Source organism: Oncorhynchus mykiss, chromosome 11, assembly GCF_057628025.1.
Source record: "Oncorhynchus mykiss isolate SJ-2025 chromosome 11, ASM5762802v1, whole genome shotgun sequence".
Classification (NCBI taxonomy): domain Eukaryota; kingdom Metazoa; phylum Chordata; class Actinopteri; order Salmoniformes; family Salmonidae; genus Oncorhynchus; species Oncorhynchus mykiss.
This window is the reverse complement of record NC_143032.1, coordinates 71,547,826-71,568,120: the sequence shown is the minus strand read 5'-3', so window position 1 is coordinate 71,568,120 and position 20,295 is coordinate 71,547,826. Positions and strand designations below refer to the sequence as shown.

At 41.7% G+C, this 20,295-nt stretch overlaps 1 protein-coding gene across 2 annotated transcripts in view; it reads left to right on the top strand.

Annotated features, from left to right (window-relative positions):
* Positions 1–2,754: 2,754 nt before the first annotated feature.
* The window catches only part of LOC110536316 (uncharacterized), a 30,618-nt gene continuing 13,077 nt past the window's right edge, over positions 2,755–20,295 (top strand). The window contains exons 1-7 of one of the 2 annotated variants that reach the window (XM_090191084.1): positions 2,755–3,743; positions 13,517–13,717; positions 14,295–14,342; positions 14,554–15,114; positions 16,642–16,725; positions 18,980–19,057; positions 19,629–19,694. In XM_090191084.1, coding sequence (XP_090047210.1) covers positions 3,494–3,743; positions 13,517–13,717; positions 14,295–14,342; positions 14,554–15,114; positions 16,642–16,725; positions 18,980–19,057; positions 19,629–19,694 — 1,288 coding nt within the window. In that variant the 5' untranslated portion in view covers positions 2,755–3,493. Of the gene's footprint in view, positions 3,744–13,516; positions 13,718–14,294; positions 14,343–14,496; positions 15,115–16,641; positions 16,726–18,979; positions 19,058–19,628; positions 19,695–20,295 lie in introns of both variants that reach the window. The other variant, XM_036936231.2, reaches the window with a different exon arrangement.

The window sequence follows — 20,295 nt, the reverse complement described above, 5'->3', positions numbered from 1 at the left end:
TTAGCGACAATTCTGCATAAAGGAAAATAACATGTGGATCTATTTCTATCTAAACTTGTGAATAAACTCCAAGAAAAATATGATTTTCCTGGTGGCTGGGAGGTTCCCAAGTTCTTTACATCTGTCTGGGTGTTAAGGATGTGCTTCAACCTGAGGAAAAGAGCAGAGGGGGGAAGAAATTAACCTCACTGCTCAAATTTCAGTTCTGGTTCAAGTCGCTGAGAACCCCAACTACCTTTAATGTACCATAGTTTTGTAGACAGTTTTACATATTCATAAGCATGATCAAGTTGTCACGAGTTTACTTGTAGATCGCTAATCTATTTGCAGTAAAATTGGGAGGGGCATTTTTATTGCCAACTTTTTCAGTCACCAATTAATCAATAAACAAGCAGTGGAATGAAGTAGTTCGACAAGTGTTCAAAAGTCAGTAACAAGTCTTTCAAATATAGCTTCAAATATATATTTAATATTTTCTAGAAACCTAGCTAACATTAGCTACGCTGCAGTGATGATGATGATGATGGGAATTAGCTAGCTAGATTTCCCTCAGCTGTTTCAATTTAACTATCTAATGGCATTTCCAATCAACTTCCTCAATAGATGGTTAACTAACTAGAAAATATATGAGTTTTCCCCTCGCATCTAAAGCTGCCTGATAAAGCTAGACTGTTGATAGTAAAACTTGGAAGAATGTCAGAGGCCAGCTAGCTAACGCAATAGCGGCTGTCAATGCAATGGCTGGTCTAGAGTTCGTCTGAAATGTACCATTATGTTTCACATGATGAGCAAACTACTGTCATGCCCTTTCACAAAAAAAAATCGATGAACACAGATAAAAGAGACGATTACATTCAAGTAGATAATTTTCGTTAATTTACCTCATCCTCTCTTTCTCATGTGGGAAGCTAATTCCTGAGATTTGATTGATGGAAATGGTTCGTCAGTTGTGGTTTTGGCAGAGGGAACTGATTGGCGAGGAGTTAAAGGTCCTGCTCGCGGAGCGAAAATCACATTTCCACCTGCAAATATCTTTCTACAAATTTACAAAATGTTTTACAAGTTTACGTTACTCTTGTTAGCATGACAACAGTGACAGAACTCCCAGCGTGTATTTTTGGTTCACAGCAGAATATTCATACTCGTCAATGGACTTGTAATAATTCTGAAAATAAATGATACTTGCAAATCTTATTAAATGTATTCAAATGTCAAGTTACAGGTTTGCGACCCTTAAATCTTTCACACATTTTCTTGAGTGGGCAGCTTCAAAATTAAATTACACATTTGCGAAGCTACTTGCAACCACGAATCTCAATGTGTGACGACAAAATTCTAAACACAAACTCATGTAGTTCTGTCAACATTAAAATTCCATAGCCAAGTGAATTACTTCATCAAGCAGGGAGGTTTCTGTGTGTGTAAGGGTATGTGTGTGTGTATAAAAATGGCAGAGATGAGATGGTTTATTCAGACATGCTACAGTAGTAGGACACCATCCATCCACAGAGACACACACACACACACACACACACACACACACACACACACACACACACACACACACACACACACACACACACACACACACACACACACACACACACACACACACACACACACACACACACACACACACACACACACACACACACACACACACACATTAGACTCATGCTTGTCTGGAATAAAGGTCAGTATGACATCTGAGCAATATAAATTGTTCCTCTACAGCGTGGCAAGGTCCTCATGTACTTGCAATGTTTGACCTACCCTTATCCCCCAACATCACAGATTGTTGGTTATAAACTGTGTGTCATGGAAAAACTACTGTCTCTCTATAAAAAAAAGGTAAATCTGTGATGCGTACGGGAAGATAGACTTGAATCAGAGTACTTTGGACAAAACCAAAACCCTCTTACTCACTTTGAGTCATTTCCAACCAGATGCTTATAATTTGATTTGTGAGTTATAACTCTAAACACATTTAAAAATAAGCCCTTTTGGACAAATCTCAAGAGATACTACTACTACTCACCATCTAAACAATCCTGCTTAGAATCAGATTTTTTTTCCCACTGTTTTCTTTTCTTCTGAATTATTAGGCTGTCTGTTTCTGTTTGCAGCACCATAATTTAGTGCTGAAAAACAAATTTCCATTTAAGCTTCCTCCAGTAGCTGCATATCTTTTTCCAATTCAGTTTGTTTTCCAATTCCTTCGTCTCAGTTAACCCGAGGTACTAGAGTGGAGACTACTTCTCTGGGGGAGGCCACAGACAGGGCAGAGCAAAGAAAACACAAAGCCCCGAAAAGGGCAAACTTTTGTCATCTGCTCAAATAGTTATTCTGTGTGTGTGTGTGTGTGTGTGTGTGTGTGTGTGTGTGTGTGTGTGTGTGTGTGTGTGTGTGTGTGTGTGTGTGTGTGTGTGTGTGTGTGTGTGTGTGTGTGTGTGTGTGTGTGTGTGTGTGTGTGTGTGTGTGTGTGTGTGTGTGTGTGTGTGTGTGTGTGTGTGTGTGTGTGTGTGTGTGTGTTCAGGTGTGTGTGTGTGTGTTTCTTCTTGGCTGGGAATGAGTTTTCCTTCAAACTAATGGGAGACTTTGCTAAGCTACATCGTAAGGAAAGAATGCTACAGTTCCCCTGAAATCTGGATGGTGAGGAGAGCGGGACATTCCTAAAAAACTAAATCCAGTTTGAGGTGGAATATGTTCTTTATTGTTTTCATTTGCTTTGAACTAAGTCCACTCCATGAGTCCACAGATGTTGTGGGGTTCAGTATTGTTAGCACACACACATTCTGTCCTCCCCCACCCTCTTTCCACTCTTTTCCCCTCCCCCTCTCCTCCTCTGGAATCCAGCGTCCTGGGAGCCTTTCCATTTGTGCCTGTCTGTGGCAGTCTGCGGAGGGAAGAGCAGTCTGCGGAGGGAAGAGCTGGTAGAAGCACTCTGCTACAGGACTAAGCTCTATTTTCAAATCTATAGAGCCAGCCTGGATTCTGCCTTCCCTCTCCTGGCTTCTCCAGTGAGCTGCTCTGCTCAATCTGTGCTGAGATCTCCTTTTGATCTGGGCACCTGTTCCAACTCATCAGCCAGGTGAAGGTGATTCTTTCTCTTGTCTCCCTCAGCCATTGTTTTTGGGCTTCTTTTCCTCCCTCCCTCCTCTCTGTGTTCAGCCCTGCCTCATGCTTTGAGTGAGTGGGTTTAGCTGTGGCTTGCAGTGCGCGTGTAGCTCCAGAATATTCCTCACTAGAGTGAAGGTGTGGAACACTGGAGTAGAATGCTGAGACAGAACAGTGAGGTGTTTTGGTGAGGTAGAATTATTTTGTAGAATACTGATTTAGAACACTGAGGTAGAATTTCTGAGTAGCGTTCTGAGCTGGAACTTTAGCAATAACTTTAATTCTGAAGTAGAATACTGTGGTGGAATACTTGATCGGAATACTGAGCTAGAAGTATTTTGTAGAACATTGAGGTAGGTACTGTAGAGTAGGGAGGATGGGGGGTCATACTGCAGTGGTGTGTTTGGTTCTGCTGGCCCTATGCTGTGTGCTACTGCTAAGAGGAGGGGAGAGCGCAGGAGGCATAGTCTCTATAGGCCAGGCTGTGGAGAGAGGGATGGATGGAGGAATGGAGGCCCTACATGGAGAGGAGTCCCAGGATGAGCCGGCTAAAGAACAGGAGCTCACAGAGACGCAAAGACAGACTGGCAAGGCAAAGAGAGCCACAGAGGAAGAAGCCGTACCAGGTAAGAACAAAGCCAACCTACCTATTATAATACATGTTACTAAGTGGAGAGTTGGGACCCACTGGTAGATCCCAATTGAGTTGTGGCTAGAAACATGGATGGTTTTATCTACTTGATGGGGCTCAAGAAGAAAACTGTTTTGGAACCCCTGGCTTGTGTTACACTAGTGTTCTTGGATCCTAGTCTTGGAGACTCACAAGATGTGCAGGACTTTGTTCCAGCCCAGCAATAACACACCGTATCAACTAATGATCAAACCATTAATAGAAAAAAATAATCTACATCGTCTGGTTGTTGGGCTGGAACAGATGCCTCCTTTCCAGGAGCAGGACTGGAGAACATTATGTTACATTGTCAGACAGGAGACAGGGCACAGAGGACAGGGGATAAGGCACAGAGAACATGGAAGATGAATGGAGAGCATTGGTTTCAAAAGAAGCCGGCGGTTTCCTGAATTACCCAGGCACTGTTCAGTCACTATGACCTGTCCAACAGTATACACACACATACCCTGCACACACCACTCTCACCTGTTTGTCTCCAGCTCACAAAATCAAATCACATCTTATTTGACACATGCACCGAGTACAACAAGTGTACACTTTACAGTGAAATGCTTACTTACAAGCTTTTTCCCTACAATGTAGTTAAAAAGTAAGAAAATGAGCAAATAGATAAAAAGAAAATAGTAACACAATAAAATAACAATAACAAGGCTATATTTAAGGAGTACCGGTACCAAGTCAGTGTACTTGGGTACGAGGTAGTTGGGGTGATTGATTGAGGTAATACAGTGTATTCGGAAAGTATTCAGACCCATTGACTTTTTCTACATTTTGTTGTTACAGTCTTACAGTATATTCTAAAGATTAAATCTACACGCAATAACACTGAATACTTTCCGAATGCACTGTATGTACATGTAGGTTTGGTTAGGTTAGGTTAGGTGATTGATTGATTGAATTACTATGTACATTTGGACACACCTACTCAAGGGTTTTTCTTCATTTTTACAATTTTCTGAAGACATCAAAACTATGAAATAACACATATGGAATCATGTAGTAACCAGAGAAGTGTTAAACAAATCAAAATATATTTTAGATTCTATAAAGTAGCCACCCTTTGCCTTGATGACAGCTTTGCACTCTCTTGGCATTCTCTCAACGAGCTTCACCTGGAAATACTTTTCCAACAGTCTTGAAGGAGTTCCCACATATGCTTAGCACTTGTTTGCTGCTTTTCCTTCACTCTGTGGTCCAAATCATCTCAAACCATCTCAATTGGGTTGAGGTCGGGTGAATGTGGAGGCCAGGTCACCGGATGCAGCACTCAATAACTCTCCTTCTTGGTCAAATAGCCCTTACTTTTTTTAACGTACTTTAAAAAATATATATATATTTAACTAGGCAAGTCAGTTAAGAACACATTCTTATTTATAATGATGGCCTTGTTCAGGGGCAGAACGACAGATTTTTACTTTGTCAGCTCGGGGATTCAATCTAGCAATCTTTCGCTTACTGGCCCAACGCTCTAACTACTAGGCTACCTACTGCCCCTTACTGTGAGGATCAACGCTGGAGACGAGAAGCAGGTACAGGGAGTGAACATTTAATGAAACACAGACATGAAACAGAACAGGAACAGCATCTGGACAGGAGAAAAATAACATCATCAATGCTGACACAGGGAACAAACTGAAGAGCAGACAAATATAGAGGGGGTAATCCACAAAGTAATGGAGTCCAGGTGAGTCCAATATTTTGCAGCTGCCCGTAATCATGGTGACAGGTGTGCGTATTGAAAAGCAGCCTGGCACCCTTGAGCCTGGATATGTGTTGGGTCATTGTCCTGTTGAAAGCAAATGATAGTCCCGCTAAGCGCAAACCAGATTTGATGGCATATCGCTGCAGAATGCTGTTGTAGCCATACTGGTTAAGTGTGCCTTGAATTCTAAATAAATCACAGACAGTGTCACCAGCAAAGCACCTCCACACCATCACAACTCACAACTCATGTTTCACGGCGGGAACCACACATGCGGAGATCATCCTTTCACCTACTCTGCGTCTCACAAAGACACGGTAATTAAAACCAAAAATCTGAAATCTGGACTCATCAGACCAAAGGACAGATTTCCAACGGTCTAAAGTCCATTGCTCGTGTTTCTTGGCCCAAGCAAGTCTCTTATTCTTATTAGTGTCCTTTAGTAGTGGTTTCTTTGCAGCAATTTGACCATGAAGGCCTGATTCATAAGGTCTCCTCTGAACAGTTGATGTTGAGATGTGTTTGATACTTGAACTCTGTGAAGCATTTATTTGGTCTGAAAATTCTGAGGATGGTAACTCTAAGGAACTTGTCCTCTGTAGCAGAGGTAACTCTGGGTCTTCCTGTCCTGCGGCAGTCCTCATGAGTGCCAGTTTCATCATAGCACTTGATGGTTTTTGCGACTGCACTTGAAGAAACTTTCAAAGTTCTTGAAATTGTATGGATTGAGTGACCTTCATATCTTAAAGTAATGATGGACTGTTGTTTCTCTTTGCTTATATGAGCTGTTCTTGCCATAATATGGACTTGGTCTTTTACCAAATAGGGCTGTCTTCTGTATACCACCAGTCAAAAGTTTGGACACACCTACTCAATGCCAAGAGTGTGCAAAGCTGTCATCAAGGCAAAGGGTCTCTACTTTGAAAAATCTAAAATCTAAAATATATTTTGATTGAGTGTGTGGACAGGTGTCTTTTATACAGGTAACGAGTTCAGACAGGTGCATTTAATACAGGTAATGAGTGGAGAACAGGAGGGCCTCTTAAAGAAAAACTAACAGGGATCTGTGAGAGCCAGAATTCTTACTGGTTGGTAGGTGATCAAATACTTATGTCATGCAATAAAATGCAAATTAATTACTTAAAAATCATACAATGTGATTTTCTGGATTTTTGTTTTAGATTCCGTCTCTCACAGTTGAAGTGTACCTATGATAAAAATGACAGACCTCTACATGCTTTGTAAGTAGGAAAACCTACAAAATCGGCAGTGTATCAAATACTTGTTCTCCCCACTGTATATCAATGGTTAATTTTCTTCCCCTCATGCTTTAAACTGTGGAATACCACAGGGCAGCTGCCTTGGTCCACTTCTTTACTTAATATATACCAACAACCTTCCTTATGCCTTATCTGAAACTCAAACCACTACATTTTCAGATGATACTACAATTTATACAGCAAGACAATAAAATAAAATAAAATCAATTTGTATTAGTCAAATGTGCCGAATACAACAGGTATTACATTGAAACGCTTACTTACGAGCCCCTAACCATCGATGCAGTTATACGGATAAGAATAAGAAATAAAAGTAACAAGTAATTAAAGAGCAGCAGTAAAATAACACTTGTAAGACTATATACAGGGGGTTACCAATACAAGGTCAATGTGTGGGGGCACCAGTTAGTTGAGGTAATATATACATGTAGGTAGATTTATTAAAGTGACTATGCATAGGAGATAACAACAGAGAGTAGCAGCGGTGAATAGGGGGGGGCGCAATGCAAATAGTTTGGGTTGCTATTTGAATAGGTGTTCAGGAGTTTTATGGCTTGGGGGTAAAAGCTGTTTAGAAGCTTCTTGGACCTAGACTTGGTGCTCCGGTACCGCTTGCCGTGCGGTAGCAACGAGAACAGTCTATGACTAGGCTGGCTTGAGTCTTTGACAAATTTTAGGGCCTTCCTCTGACACCGCCTGGTATAGAGGTCCTGGATGGCAGGAAGTTTGGCCCCAGTGATGTACTGGGCCGTACGCACTACCCTCTGTAGTGCCTTGCGGTCGGAGGCTGAGTAGTTGCCGTACCAGGCAGTGATACAACCAGGATGCTCTCGATGGTGCAGCTGTAGAACCTTTTGAGGATTTGAAGACCCATGTCAAATCTTTTCAGTCTCCCGAGGTGGAATAGGTTTTGTCGTGCCCTCTTCACGACTGTCTTGGTGTGCTTGGACCATGTTAGTTTGTTGGTGATGTGAACACCAAGGAACTTGAAGCTCTCAACCTGCTCCACTGCAGCCCTGTCACTGAGAATGGGGGCGTGCTCGGTCCCCTTTTTCCAATCGGTTCAACACGTACAGCATATGGAAAATATCAGGGAGTGGGTTTGCCGGGAACAAACTTGTTTTAAACACTAAGAAAACCAAAGTTATGTTGGTCTGTTCCACTAGAAAAAGGCCAACACAGCATGGAACACAATTAAGTATGGGGGGAGTACAAACTTAGGAAGTGGCAGAAACCAAACTACTAGGAGTGCAGCTAGACAACTGCTTATCATGGTCGTCTCAAATAACTCATCTATGTAAAACAAAATATTAAAACTGCATGCATGATCAGAAGGATAGCTAAATATTTACCGGGAAAGATTCTTAAGTAAACAACCCAAGCATTAATTGGGAGTCAAGTGATCTACTGTTCTGTGTTCTGGGGAAATGCATCCACAAGTTAAATTTGGAGGCTGCAGATTGAACAGAACAAAGCAGCAAGGATTGTTTTAAGGTGGATATATGGTTATTCGGTTGTAGTCATGCTCAATGCTCTTGGTTGGTCATCAGTCAACAAGATATTAAATAAATACATGCTTATTTTATTTTGTAATATACACCATTTATAACAGCCAAACTCTATTCACAACAGTATTCAGTTGGAAAGAGACAGACATTCAGTAAATACTAGGTGTCAAAGTCGTGTGTATAGGTGGCAGGGAAGTCAGGCGCAGGAGTCAAACGGAGTGTAAAATGGAGTCTTTAATGAATGTCCAAGTAACATGCTCCATAACACTAATAAGAATAGAATATAAACAAACATGGGTACGAGGACACGTCGGGCACCTATACAATAAACACAACACTGACAATAAACAATCTCTGACAAAAGACATGAGGGGAAACAGAGGGTTAAATACACAACAGGTAATGAATGGGATTGAAAACAGGTGTGGGAAGACAAGACAAAACCAATGGAAAATGAAAATGGATCAATGATGGCTAGAAGACCGGTGACGTCGAACGCTGAGCATTGCCCGAACGACTTCGGTAGAAGTTGTGACACTAGGAATAGATTGTCCACCACCTATGTGTCATCTAGACAGAAAAGAGAAGGCTAAATAACATTTCGATTTAGCGCAATAAAGAAATTGAATAATTTATCTGAGCAAACAAGACCATTTTCAATATATAAATTCAAACAATACTTTAAAACCATTTAAATGTAGTACATAGGAAAGCTGTGCTGGACTATGGTAGATGAAGAATCATACTTTTTAGACTGAGTATTTATCTGGTCAACATGTCAGTGTATTATGTCTGTTTGTAACAGTGTGTTGTATGTGAAAATATGATCATATTATAAATTGTATTTTAAGAACTCTTGGAAGAACAGTCCAAATGAGGACTAAAAGAGATCCTAATAAAATAAAATATAATCCCAGGTTCCTTAGCTTAGTGATTATATGGAGGGCACTATGGTGTTGAACGCTGAGCTGTAGTCAATGAACAGCTTTCTCACATAGGTGTTCCTTTTGTCTTTTGTCATACCCATCTGGACCGTGTCTCTTGGCACGCACCAGAGCAGAGCAAAGTATACCTGGGCCTGAGACTGGTACTTGGACTAGGACTGGTACTTGGACTGGGACTGAGACTGATACTTGGACTAGGACTGGTACTTGGACTGGTACTTGGACTAGGACTGGTACTTGGACTGGGACTGGGACTTGGACTGAGACTGGTACTTGGACTGGGACTGGGACTGAGACTTGGACTGGTACTTGGACTAGGACTGATACTTGGACTGGGACTGGGACTGAGACTGGTACTTGGACTAGGACTGGTACTTGGACTGGTACTTGGACTAGGACTGGTACTTGGACTGGGACTGGTACTTGCACTGGGACTGGGACTTAAACTGAGACTGGTACTTGGACTAGGACTGGTACTTGGACTAGGACTGGGACTAGGACTGGTACTTGGACTGGGACTGAGACTTGGACTGGTACTTGGACTGGGACTGGGACTTGCACTGGGACTGGGACTTAGACTGGTATTTGGACTGGGACTTAGACTGAGACTGAGACTGGTACTTGGACTGGGACTGGGACTTAGACTGAGACTGGTATTTGGACTGGGACTTAGACTGAGACTGAGACTGGTACTTGGACTGGGACTGAGACTGGGGAAGATTTAGTCTGCTGCTGCAGTAACATACCTGGCTGGGCTCTGAGCTGAGCATCTTGCAAACAGATTTGTACAGTCAACTTTTCTTTTCCACTGATTGTGCTGTAATCATGGGTGAACAGTGACCACAGAACCCCACTCTACAGTGGAAGGAATCACCCTCTGAGACAGAGATGATGATGAAGTTTTAATCATAAAGTACATTTGTTTCTGAGTTTCACAGCTTAAAATCTAGTAAACTTCAGCACACACATCTGTTGGTTGAATCAGACCAATTTCCCAATTAGGTTGCACTAAAACCATGTATTTATATGGCAATTATATTAGTTAGTAGGTACTGTGTAACCACACTGAAGAAAAATATAAAATGCAACATGCCTCAATTTTGAAGATTTTACTGAGTTACAGTTCATATAAGGAAATCAGTCAACTGAAATAAATCTATAGATTTCACATGACTGGGAATACACAGGGCCAGCCCGCTCATTTGGCAGATTTAGGCTGCGGCCTGTGGCGGCACATTGACGAGGGTATCATTTTCTGAACTAAATTGATAAAGATGCACTTCCAACAACACATTAAATCTCACATAATTCTGCCCAAAAACAATGTCAATTTCTCTTAAACAGTGGCATATGGGCTTTTTAGGTGAGCGCTGATGCCGCCCTGTGATAAGCAGCTCCCACTTTGTCAAAGGCAAGGCTGCAAAATATTTTTATTGTTTATTCCCAGCTCGTCTCTCTGTTGGAGAGAAGCATCGCTGCGGCGCGCAACCAACATTCCGTCCCCAAAATAATCTAACATGAATCATGTAGCAGATATAGCCAGGGTAAAACATAACCCATTCACAATAATTAAAACAAAATGTCAAGAAAACTGTAGGCTATTACACTCCTTTTTATTATTACCGCATGTAAGTAGCAAATAAGCGACTGGACACGATACTGGATGTCTTTTTGTTGTTGCTCTGTCCGGACTGGATGTCTTTTTTTGGTGCAATCCAGACTGGCCTTGCATTCCATGTCCATGGACGTTGGTTCACATTTTGTCTGGTATCGACCGGCATTGATTTGGCCCAAACATAGACTTCTATGTTTGGTTCAGATTTGGTCCTGTCTGGACCGGCCTTGATTTGGTCCATACATAGACGTTTCTAAATGACGTCTTTTCAACTTTCATTCAGAACCAAAAATTCTGTTGATTTCAAAGTCTGGAAAATGCATATTTTCAATGTCCAGAAAAAAACACATTTTCACCTTTCATTCAGAACGTAAATTGAACCTAACTTCAATGTCTGGAAAATACTATTTTAGATGTATTTTCAATGTTATTTTGTTTACTGGGACTGTTCTAGTTTTGCATGGGAAGGCAATTTCTTTAGGCTTGCCTAGGGCGGCAGAATGGCCGGGACCGGCCCTGGGAATACGTGGTCTGCAGTTGGACACTGCCAAATTCTCTAAAACAACGTTGGAGGTGGCTTATGGTAGAGACATTAACATTCAAGTCTCTGGCAACAGCTCTGGTGGACATTCCTGCAGTCTGCATGCCAATTGCACGCTCTCGCAAAACTTGAGACATCTGTGTCATAGTGGTGTGTGACAAAACTGGGTCGGCAGGTAGCCTAGTGGTTAGAGTGTTGGACTAGTAACTGAAAGATTGCAAGATCGGATCCCAAGCAGACAAGGTAAAAAATCTGTTCTTCTACCACTGAACAAGGCAGTTAACCCATGGGTTAAAATGTCAATTTTTATTGTTAGGTTAAAACATTTTTAGAGTGGCCTTTTATTGTCCCCAGCACAAGTTACACCTGTGTAGTGATCATGCTGTTTAATCAGCTTAATATGCCATATGGATGGATTATCTTGGCAAGGAGAATTGCTTACTAGCAAGGACGTAAACAAATTTGTGCACAACATTTTAGAGAAATAAGCTTTTTGTGCGTATGGATTTTTTTTTTTCAGCTCATGAAACAAACACTTAACATGTTGCGTCCATTTTTTGGTTCAGTGTATGTTGTACAGTAGGTAGACATTGTTACATAGTTTGTAGTGTGCTATGGGATAGTTGCTACTACTGTTATACCTATTTGTCCACCATTGAGAAGATATGAGAATTACCAACCACACAGAGTCAGACAGGACAATGTTGATAATGCCCTAACAGCATGTCATTACAGTTTGACTGGGTTTACTAATGGAGGAATATTTTCCATGAAGACATAGCCTCCGTTCCACAGTTATGTCACTGGCACAGATATTCAGACAGCCATGAAGAGAGATAGTGAAATGCCAATGAGGCTCCACTGACTTCTGGATTTACACAACTTTTTGCTTCCCAAAATGTTACATTACATTACCATACAACGCCTTCCAGTGGCGATTGAGGCAGAACCATAAGCAGCACAAGAGGATAATTACATCCACATATTATTCATAACATACAAAAATATGTTCATTCAGAGGAAAGGCCAGAAAGAAGAACAGCTTCATTATCCATTCCACATCAAATAGAAACCTACAGTCCTACTATGTGATTTTGGAATATTCAAATGGGACATCATGTGGTAACACTTAGATAAGCCCAGATCTCCTTGACCATGAGTATGATGATGTCGCTATAGTTCCTCTTCTTGAGGTTTGTCTGTGTGTACGTGTATGTGTTTGTGGGTCCCGGGCCTCCCGAGTGGCGCAGCAGTCTAAGGAACTGCATTGCAGTGTTTGAGGTGTCACTACAGACCCGGGTTCGATCCCAGGCTATGTCACAACTGGCCATGACTGGGAGACCCATGAAGCAGAGCACACTTGGCCCAGCGTTGTCTGGGTTAGGGGAGGGTTTGGCTGGCCGGGATTTCCTTGTCTTATCATGCTCTAGCGACTCCAAACTGACTTTGGTCGCCAACTGGATGGTGATTCCTCCGACACATTGGTGCGGCTGGCTTCCGGGTTAAGTGAGCAACGTGTCAAGAAGCAGTGCGGCTTGGCAGGGTCGTGTTTCAGAGGACGCATGGCTCTCGACCTTTGCCTCGCCCGAGTCAGTAGGGGAGTTTCAGTGATGGGACAAGACTAACTACCAATTGGATATCACGAAATTGGGGGAAAAAAGGGGAAACTACCCCAAACCTTTTTTGTAGATAGAACAGAGGAGGCTTTCTTCTGCACAGGACACCGTCATCTCCCCCCCGCCACACACACATTCACAGCCTGTCTGCCAGACGTTAGCTCAGCTGTGCCCCCTGCTAGTGATGTTGTCTGGCAGACCCACTTCCTGGTACACATGTCTGGACCGGGATCTGTCTTTCTGTCTGTCTCTCTCTCTCTCCGTCCCTTGCTCTCTCATCATTCTGTTTCAATTGCAGAAAGTTGGTGTTGATTTATAGCCGTTGTTTGAATGCCATATTGTCCTATCAATTTCAACATTTACAGTTGAGTAATTTAGCAGACGCTTTCGATATACATATATATACATATCTGGTAGGAGCTGTAAGGATTCATATTGGGACCTCAGGGGTCAACATGATCGAGTTTATTCACTTTCCTTTGCTTCTTCGTCCATCTCCAAGCCCGGGTCAGGAGAGCCCCAGAGGAGGAGGAGGGCAAAGGGAAGAAAAAAAAGGGTAAGAAGGACAAGAAGAACAAGGAGTCTAAAGCAGACAAAAAGCTGAAGGACAAGGGAGGCCGCCGCGGCAAAGCACCAACAACTCCACCACCGACCACTACCACACTACCACCGACCACTACCACAGAGGTGTACACAGAGCCAGGTAATTTAGTTACACACCACTCTAGTTAAAGGTCCAATGCAGCTGTTTTCATCTCAGTATCAAATCATTTCTGGGTAACAATTAAGTACCTTACTGTGATTATTTTCAATTAAAATTGTAAAAAAAAATAAACAAAAAACAGCTTCTTAGTAAAGAGCAATTTCTCAAGCAAGAATTTTGCTAGGACTGTCTGGGAGTGTTCTGAGTGGAGAGGGGAAAACTGACGATTAGCTGTTATTGGCAGAGAGGTTTGGAACTCTTATTGGTTTATTAACTAATTGCAGCCTGGTGATGTCACCAGGCAAGCCAAAACTCCATCCCACCTAAACAGGCAAAAATTTCAGGCTCTTTATAAACAGCTCTAACGCTAAAGGGTATTATTGTAATTTTTACAATTTCACCGTATTATTCCAACTTCATAGTGTGTAAATACTGTATATATGAAACACAGAAAATCTCATTTTTGACCTCACTGGTTCTTTAAGACAGACTAGAATTGATAAATTAGCTATACAATGATTTGTAATTTGTGAGTGCTAAGTTGTTTGTAAGACGGTGCTCTCTGTTCCCTCTGAAGCGCCCACAGAACCTGACCCCTACCCAGACTTCCCCTATTTAGACAGAGGTGAGTGCAGATGTTTTCACATCATTTCTCTGTAGCTGGTGCCTCAGTGTTCTAATACCAATCAAAATGTTGATCTTATTTGTACCATCGAAAAGCATATAGATTTTCTCCACAATAATAATGTTACATCTACTGTCCTGTGTCCCTCTGACAGAGGATGACTACTGGAACCCTGATGATGATAAGCCAGCCACCCCAGATACTGACTCAGAGGATGACTACTGGAACCCTGATGATGATAAGCCAGCCACCCCAGAGACTGACTCAGAGGATGACTACTGGAACCCTGATGATGATAAGCCAGCCACCCCAGAGACTGACTCAGAGGATGAGTACTGGAACCCTGATGATGATAAGCCAGCCACCCCAGAGACTGACTCAGAGGATGAGTACTGGAACCCTGATGATGATAAGCCAGCCACACCAGAGACTGACTCAGAGGATGAGTACTGGAACCCTGATGATGATAAGCCAGCCACCCCAGAGACGAAATCAGAGGATGAGTACTGGAACCCTGATGATGATAAGCCAGCCACCCCAGAGACTGACTCAGAGGATGAGTACTGGAACCCTGATGATGATGATAAGCCAGCCACCCCAGAGACTGACTCAGAGGATGACTACTGGAAGGGAGAGGAGGAGGAGCCTGCAGGCCCAGTGGTCGACCCAGAAGATGACTATTGGACGGGAGAGGACCCGACGGCCACACCCCCCCCTCTTGTGGTGGATGGAGAGGTGGACACGGGAGATGAAGACTACTGGGAAGCCAAATGTATGTTTAAACCTCAGTTTCCTAAAATGACTGACAATGACTGACTGACTGAATGAATGGATGAATGGGATAAAGGTACCAACACCTGTAAAATGTCATTTTGAAATAACTTGAATAGTAATTTCCAAGTAGTTAGTAAAGTATTTTACATACTAGCTATTCGTTTATAAGTTTATAACAGCACATACTGAACTATTTGGACTTGTACATTTCTTCTCCAGCTCCTCTCTACATCAAACCACCTGGAGTCTTTAACCCAGGGTTTCCCAAACTCGGTCCTCGGGACCCCAAGGTGAGCACGTTTTGGTTTTTGCCCCAGCACTACGCAGCTAATTAAAATAAACTAATCATCCAGCTTTGATCATTTGAATCAGCTGTGTAGTATTAGGGCAAAAAACAAAACTTCCACCCCTTGGAGTCCAGAGTACCGAGTTTGAGAAATGCTGCTTTAACCAATGAGTTTTAATCAGATGATGGAAAGATCATCTCATATGAAGGTCTGTCAGTGACATTCATAGCTAAGCTCAGCTCTTCTGTACTTTGTGTGAAAGTAACAAGTTTTCATTACGTTACTGTGTCCATATTTCCACTACTGTTTTACTCTACCATTGCTCCATATCTCCACTCCTACAGTATCTTACTCTCCAATACCTCTCTATTTCTCTCACCATATCACTCCACCATCTCTCTCCGTTCTCATCCTCTATTTCTCTCACCATATCACTCCACCATCTCTGTTCTCATCCTCTATTTCTCTCACCATATCACTCCACCATCTCTCTCCGTTCTCATCCTCTATTTCTCTCACCATATCACTCCATCGTCTCTCTCTGTTCTCATCCTCTATTTCTCTCACCATATCACTCCACCGTCTCTCTCCGTTCTCATCCTTTATTTCTCTCACCATATCACTCCACCGTCTCTCTCCGTTCTCATCCTCTGTTTCTCTCACCATATCACTCCACCATCTCTCTCCGTTCTCATCCTCTATTTCTCTCACCATATCACTCCATCGTCTCTCTCCATTCTCATCCTCTATTTCTCTCACCATATCACTCCATCGTCTCTCTCCGTTCTCATCCTCCATTTCTCTCACCATATCACTCCATCGTCTCTCTCCGTTCTCATCCTCTATTTCTCTCACCATATCACTCCATCGTCTCTCTCCGTTCTCATCCTCTATTTCTCTCACCATATCACTCCATCGTCTCTCTCCGTTCTCATCCTCTATTTCTCTCACCATATCACTCCATCATCTCTCTCCGTTCTCATTTCTCTTCTTGCGCTCTACTCGTACTTCATCATCCATCTCCCTCCTTTCTTCCTCTTCTATCTCACTCTCTTCAATCTTGCACTCCTTTCTTTCTCTCTTCTCTTTTTCATTCTCTTTCTCTCACGCTTTCACTCTCTCTTTCGCTCTCATTCTCTCAATATCTCGCTCTCTCAATCTCTTACTCTCTCATTCTCTCACTCACTATCGCACTCTCTCCTTCTCTAACTCTCACTCTCTCTGTTCTCTAATAACAGATGAGGTGCCCGAGAATCTTCCTTTCCCTGACGGTAAAGAGGTTGTCCCCACAGAGAAAGACGACTTGAGCTACGCTGTCACAGGTAACTTACATAATTAAATCAATGACTCAATCAATACATACTGTAAATGTATCTCAGTCAGTCAGTCAGTCAGTCAGTCAGTCAGTCAGTCAGTCAGTCACTGCTTAGAGAGCCACAGTGTATGCTGGTGTTCCTCCTTTCTAAGAATGAAAGACAACCCGTGTTTTAGTGTGGGATATGATCAACCGTCCTCTAACTCCAGGGAATCACATCAGGCTAGCTAGATCATAGCTGTTCTTTTAAATGAGAGTGAGTGGGTGAGAGTTTAGTTCCACACAATCAAAGGCTTTTCATGGTTTTGTTTTTGATCGAGAAGCCTTTCACAAGATGGTTGCTCTGTTTTATTCCTTGTAAATGTAAATTAAACATTTAACTAGGCAAATAACAAGCAGTGAGTTACACTAGCTTTACGTTGGTCTGTTGTGGCTGCAGAAATTTGACTATATTTCACTGTATTTCACTTTCACTGTATTGGAAGATTACTGCATTATCAAGGCCTTTAGTTAAATAGCCGTAGCTACAGAGAGCTTTGGAAAGCACACATAAAACCAAAGAGAGTCTGTGTCATGTTGTTTAGTAAAAAGAGAACAGTACTACCAAACAGGTTTCTGCTGGAGTCAACTTGTGGTTTTGCCAGGGCAGTTATGTCCCACTGTGCACATGCATCAGTTCAACGTCTAGTTTTGATTTGCATTTGAATGAGTTGTCAACTAACGTTAATTCAACGTGAAATCAATAAAACCATGTCATTTGATTTATAGTAGGTTAAAAGTTGGGTGAAAAAAAGACAAACATTCTCAACATTTCTTAAATTGATGACTTTTTGCAAATTCAATCAGCTTTCCACTGCTGAAATGACGTGGAAACAACATTGATTCAACCAGTTTGTGCCCAGTGGGGTAGTCCTGTTGAATCAATGCAGAAACAATGTGTTACCCAGGCTACAGTATACTAAGACTGTTCTAACGTTGTGTTTCTCCCTCTGTTCTAATGTTGTGTTTCTCCCTCTGATACAGTATACTAAGACTGTTCTAACGTTGTGTTTTCTCCCTCTGTTCTAACGTTGTGTTTCTCCCTCTGATACAGTATACTAAGACTGTTCTAACGTTGTGTTTTCTCCCTCTGATACAGTATACTAAGACTGTTCTAACGTTGTGTTTTATCCCTCTGATACAGTATACTAAGACTGTTCTAAAGTTGTGTTTTATCCCTCTGATACAGTATACTAAGACTGTTCTAACGTTGTGTTTTATCCCTCTGATACAGTATACTAAGACTGTTCTAACGTTGTGTTTTATCCCTCTGATACAGTATACTAAGACTGTTCTAACGTTGTGTTTTATCCCTCTGATACAGTATACTAAGACTGTTCTAACGTTGTGTTTTATCCCTCTGATACAGTATACTAAGACTGTTCTAACGTTGTGTTTCTCCCTCTGATACAGTATACTAAGACTGTTCTAACGTTGTGTTTTCTCCCTCTGATACAGTATACTAAGACTGTTCTAACATTGTGTTTTATCCCTCTGATACAGTATACTAAGACTGTTCTAACGTTGTGTTTTATCCCTCTGATACAGTATACTAAGACTGTTCTAACGTTGTGTTTTATCCCTCTGATACAGTATACTAAGACTGTTCTAACGTTGTGTTTTATCCCTCTGATACAGTATACTAAGACTGTTCTAACGTTGTGTTTTATCCCTCTGATACAGTATACTAAGACTGTTCTAACATTGTGTTTTATCCCTCTGATACAGTATACTAAGACTGTTCTAACGTTGTGTTTTATCCCTCTGATACAGTATACTAAGACTGTTCTAACGTTGTGTTTTATCCCTCTGATACAGTATACTAAGACTGTTCTAACGTTGTGTTTTATCCCTCTGATACAGTATACTAAGACTGTTCTAACGTTGTGTTTTATCCCTCTGATACAGTATACTAAGACTGTTCTAACATTGTGTTTTATCCCTCTGATACAGTATACTAAGACTGTTCTAACGTTGTGTTTTATCCCTCTGATACAGTATACTAAGACTGTTCTAACGTTGTGTTTTATCCCTCTGATACAGTATACTAAGACTGTTCTAACGTTGTGTTTTATCCCTCTGATACAGTATACTAAGACTGTTCTAAAGTTGTGTTTTATCCCTCTGATACAGTATACTAAGACTGTTCTAACGTTGTGTTTCTCCCTCTGATACAGTATACTAAGACTGTTCTAACGTTGTGTTTTCTCCCTCTGATACAGAGGATTCTATTACACCACCACCTACCTATGAAAGCCCATGGTACGAGGAGTATGACTATGGATATAGTGGTGGAGAGAGTATGTACACACACAGACACACACACACACATGAAATGAACTAACATTAACCCATGGCCAAATCTCCAATAGAAATCTGTTTTTCATTTCATTGGGACCCTGCAGTAAATTAAAGATTAGATAGACACAATAAAGAATTGGACCGCTACCACAGAGTCAAAGTAATGGGCCTACACTCTTTCATTCCCCACAAGAATGAACAAGAGACGTGTATAATTGTCAGACTGTTTCAATTACATGGTCTGTTATCTTCTTCATAAAATTGGGTTTAGCGAGACTTTGCCAGCTGAAGTTACAAACTGCAAAATAAGCTAAGTAATGGAATTGATCCTTTCTTCAAACACTTATGTTTATGGTTATGTGGCAAACATGAAGAAAGGGAAGAGGGGAAAAAGTTGAAGAATGCTTTGTTCACACCTGTTGTGATGGATTATCTGTCAGATAGAATAGGGAATCATGACAGCTGTTGGTGTTCTATCTGCAACCTTTTGAATGTTTCACATCTGAAACATGGGGAGGTGGGGAAAATGGATTCACCCATTGAAGTTTTTCACTCCTTTGTTTACTACAGCAAAAAAACAGGAGGAGGAGGAGGAGAGGGAAAGACAAAGGAAAGAAAAGGAGAGAGAGGACAGAGGTATGATCTGACCTGTGGTCTGTCTGTTCCATTATGATCTGAATGACTGTGATCTATCTGTCCGTCTGTCCGTCCATCTGTCCTAGGTTGTGGATACTTCCCATCATACAGTAATATTTGACACTACGTTTACATGTTGGTCATTTAGCCGTAAGACTAAATATCTTTGGTAATTCTTATGCAGAGCGGCTAACAATCAGTGCATTCAATTAAGGGAGGTAAAACAACCACACATTGCAACAAGTAAAACTTAGTAACACTGCAATGCCAAACGTTGTACTGTCAAAGCTCTCAGACAATCAGAAGAACATATGACACACAGATAGAACATGTCATGTTACTCACAGATTCATGTACAGGAGGTTTATCAGTCCCATGTGGTTCATGGTTCCAATAAAAGCCAAAAGAACGAAAACACAGATGTTAGTCTCTGCCTGGGCTTCACTTGCTAAGACTTGCAGACGAGGGACAAAAGTTAATTCTCTCCAGAACAGGACAAATCTCAACCGTAGAAATGTGTTGTGAAGGAAGGATGGCAGGGAAGAAAAGCCTGGGGTATAGTGGTGACCTGTACTGTTTGAATTATTTATGAGCTGGAGTG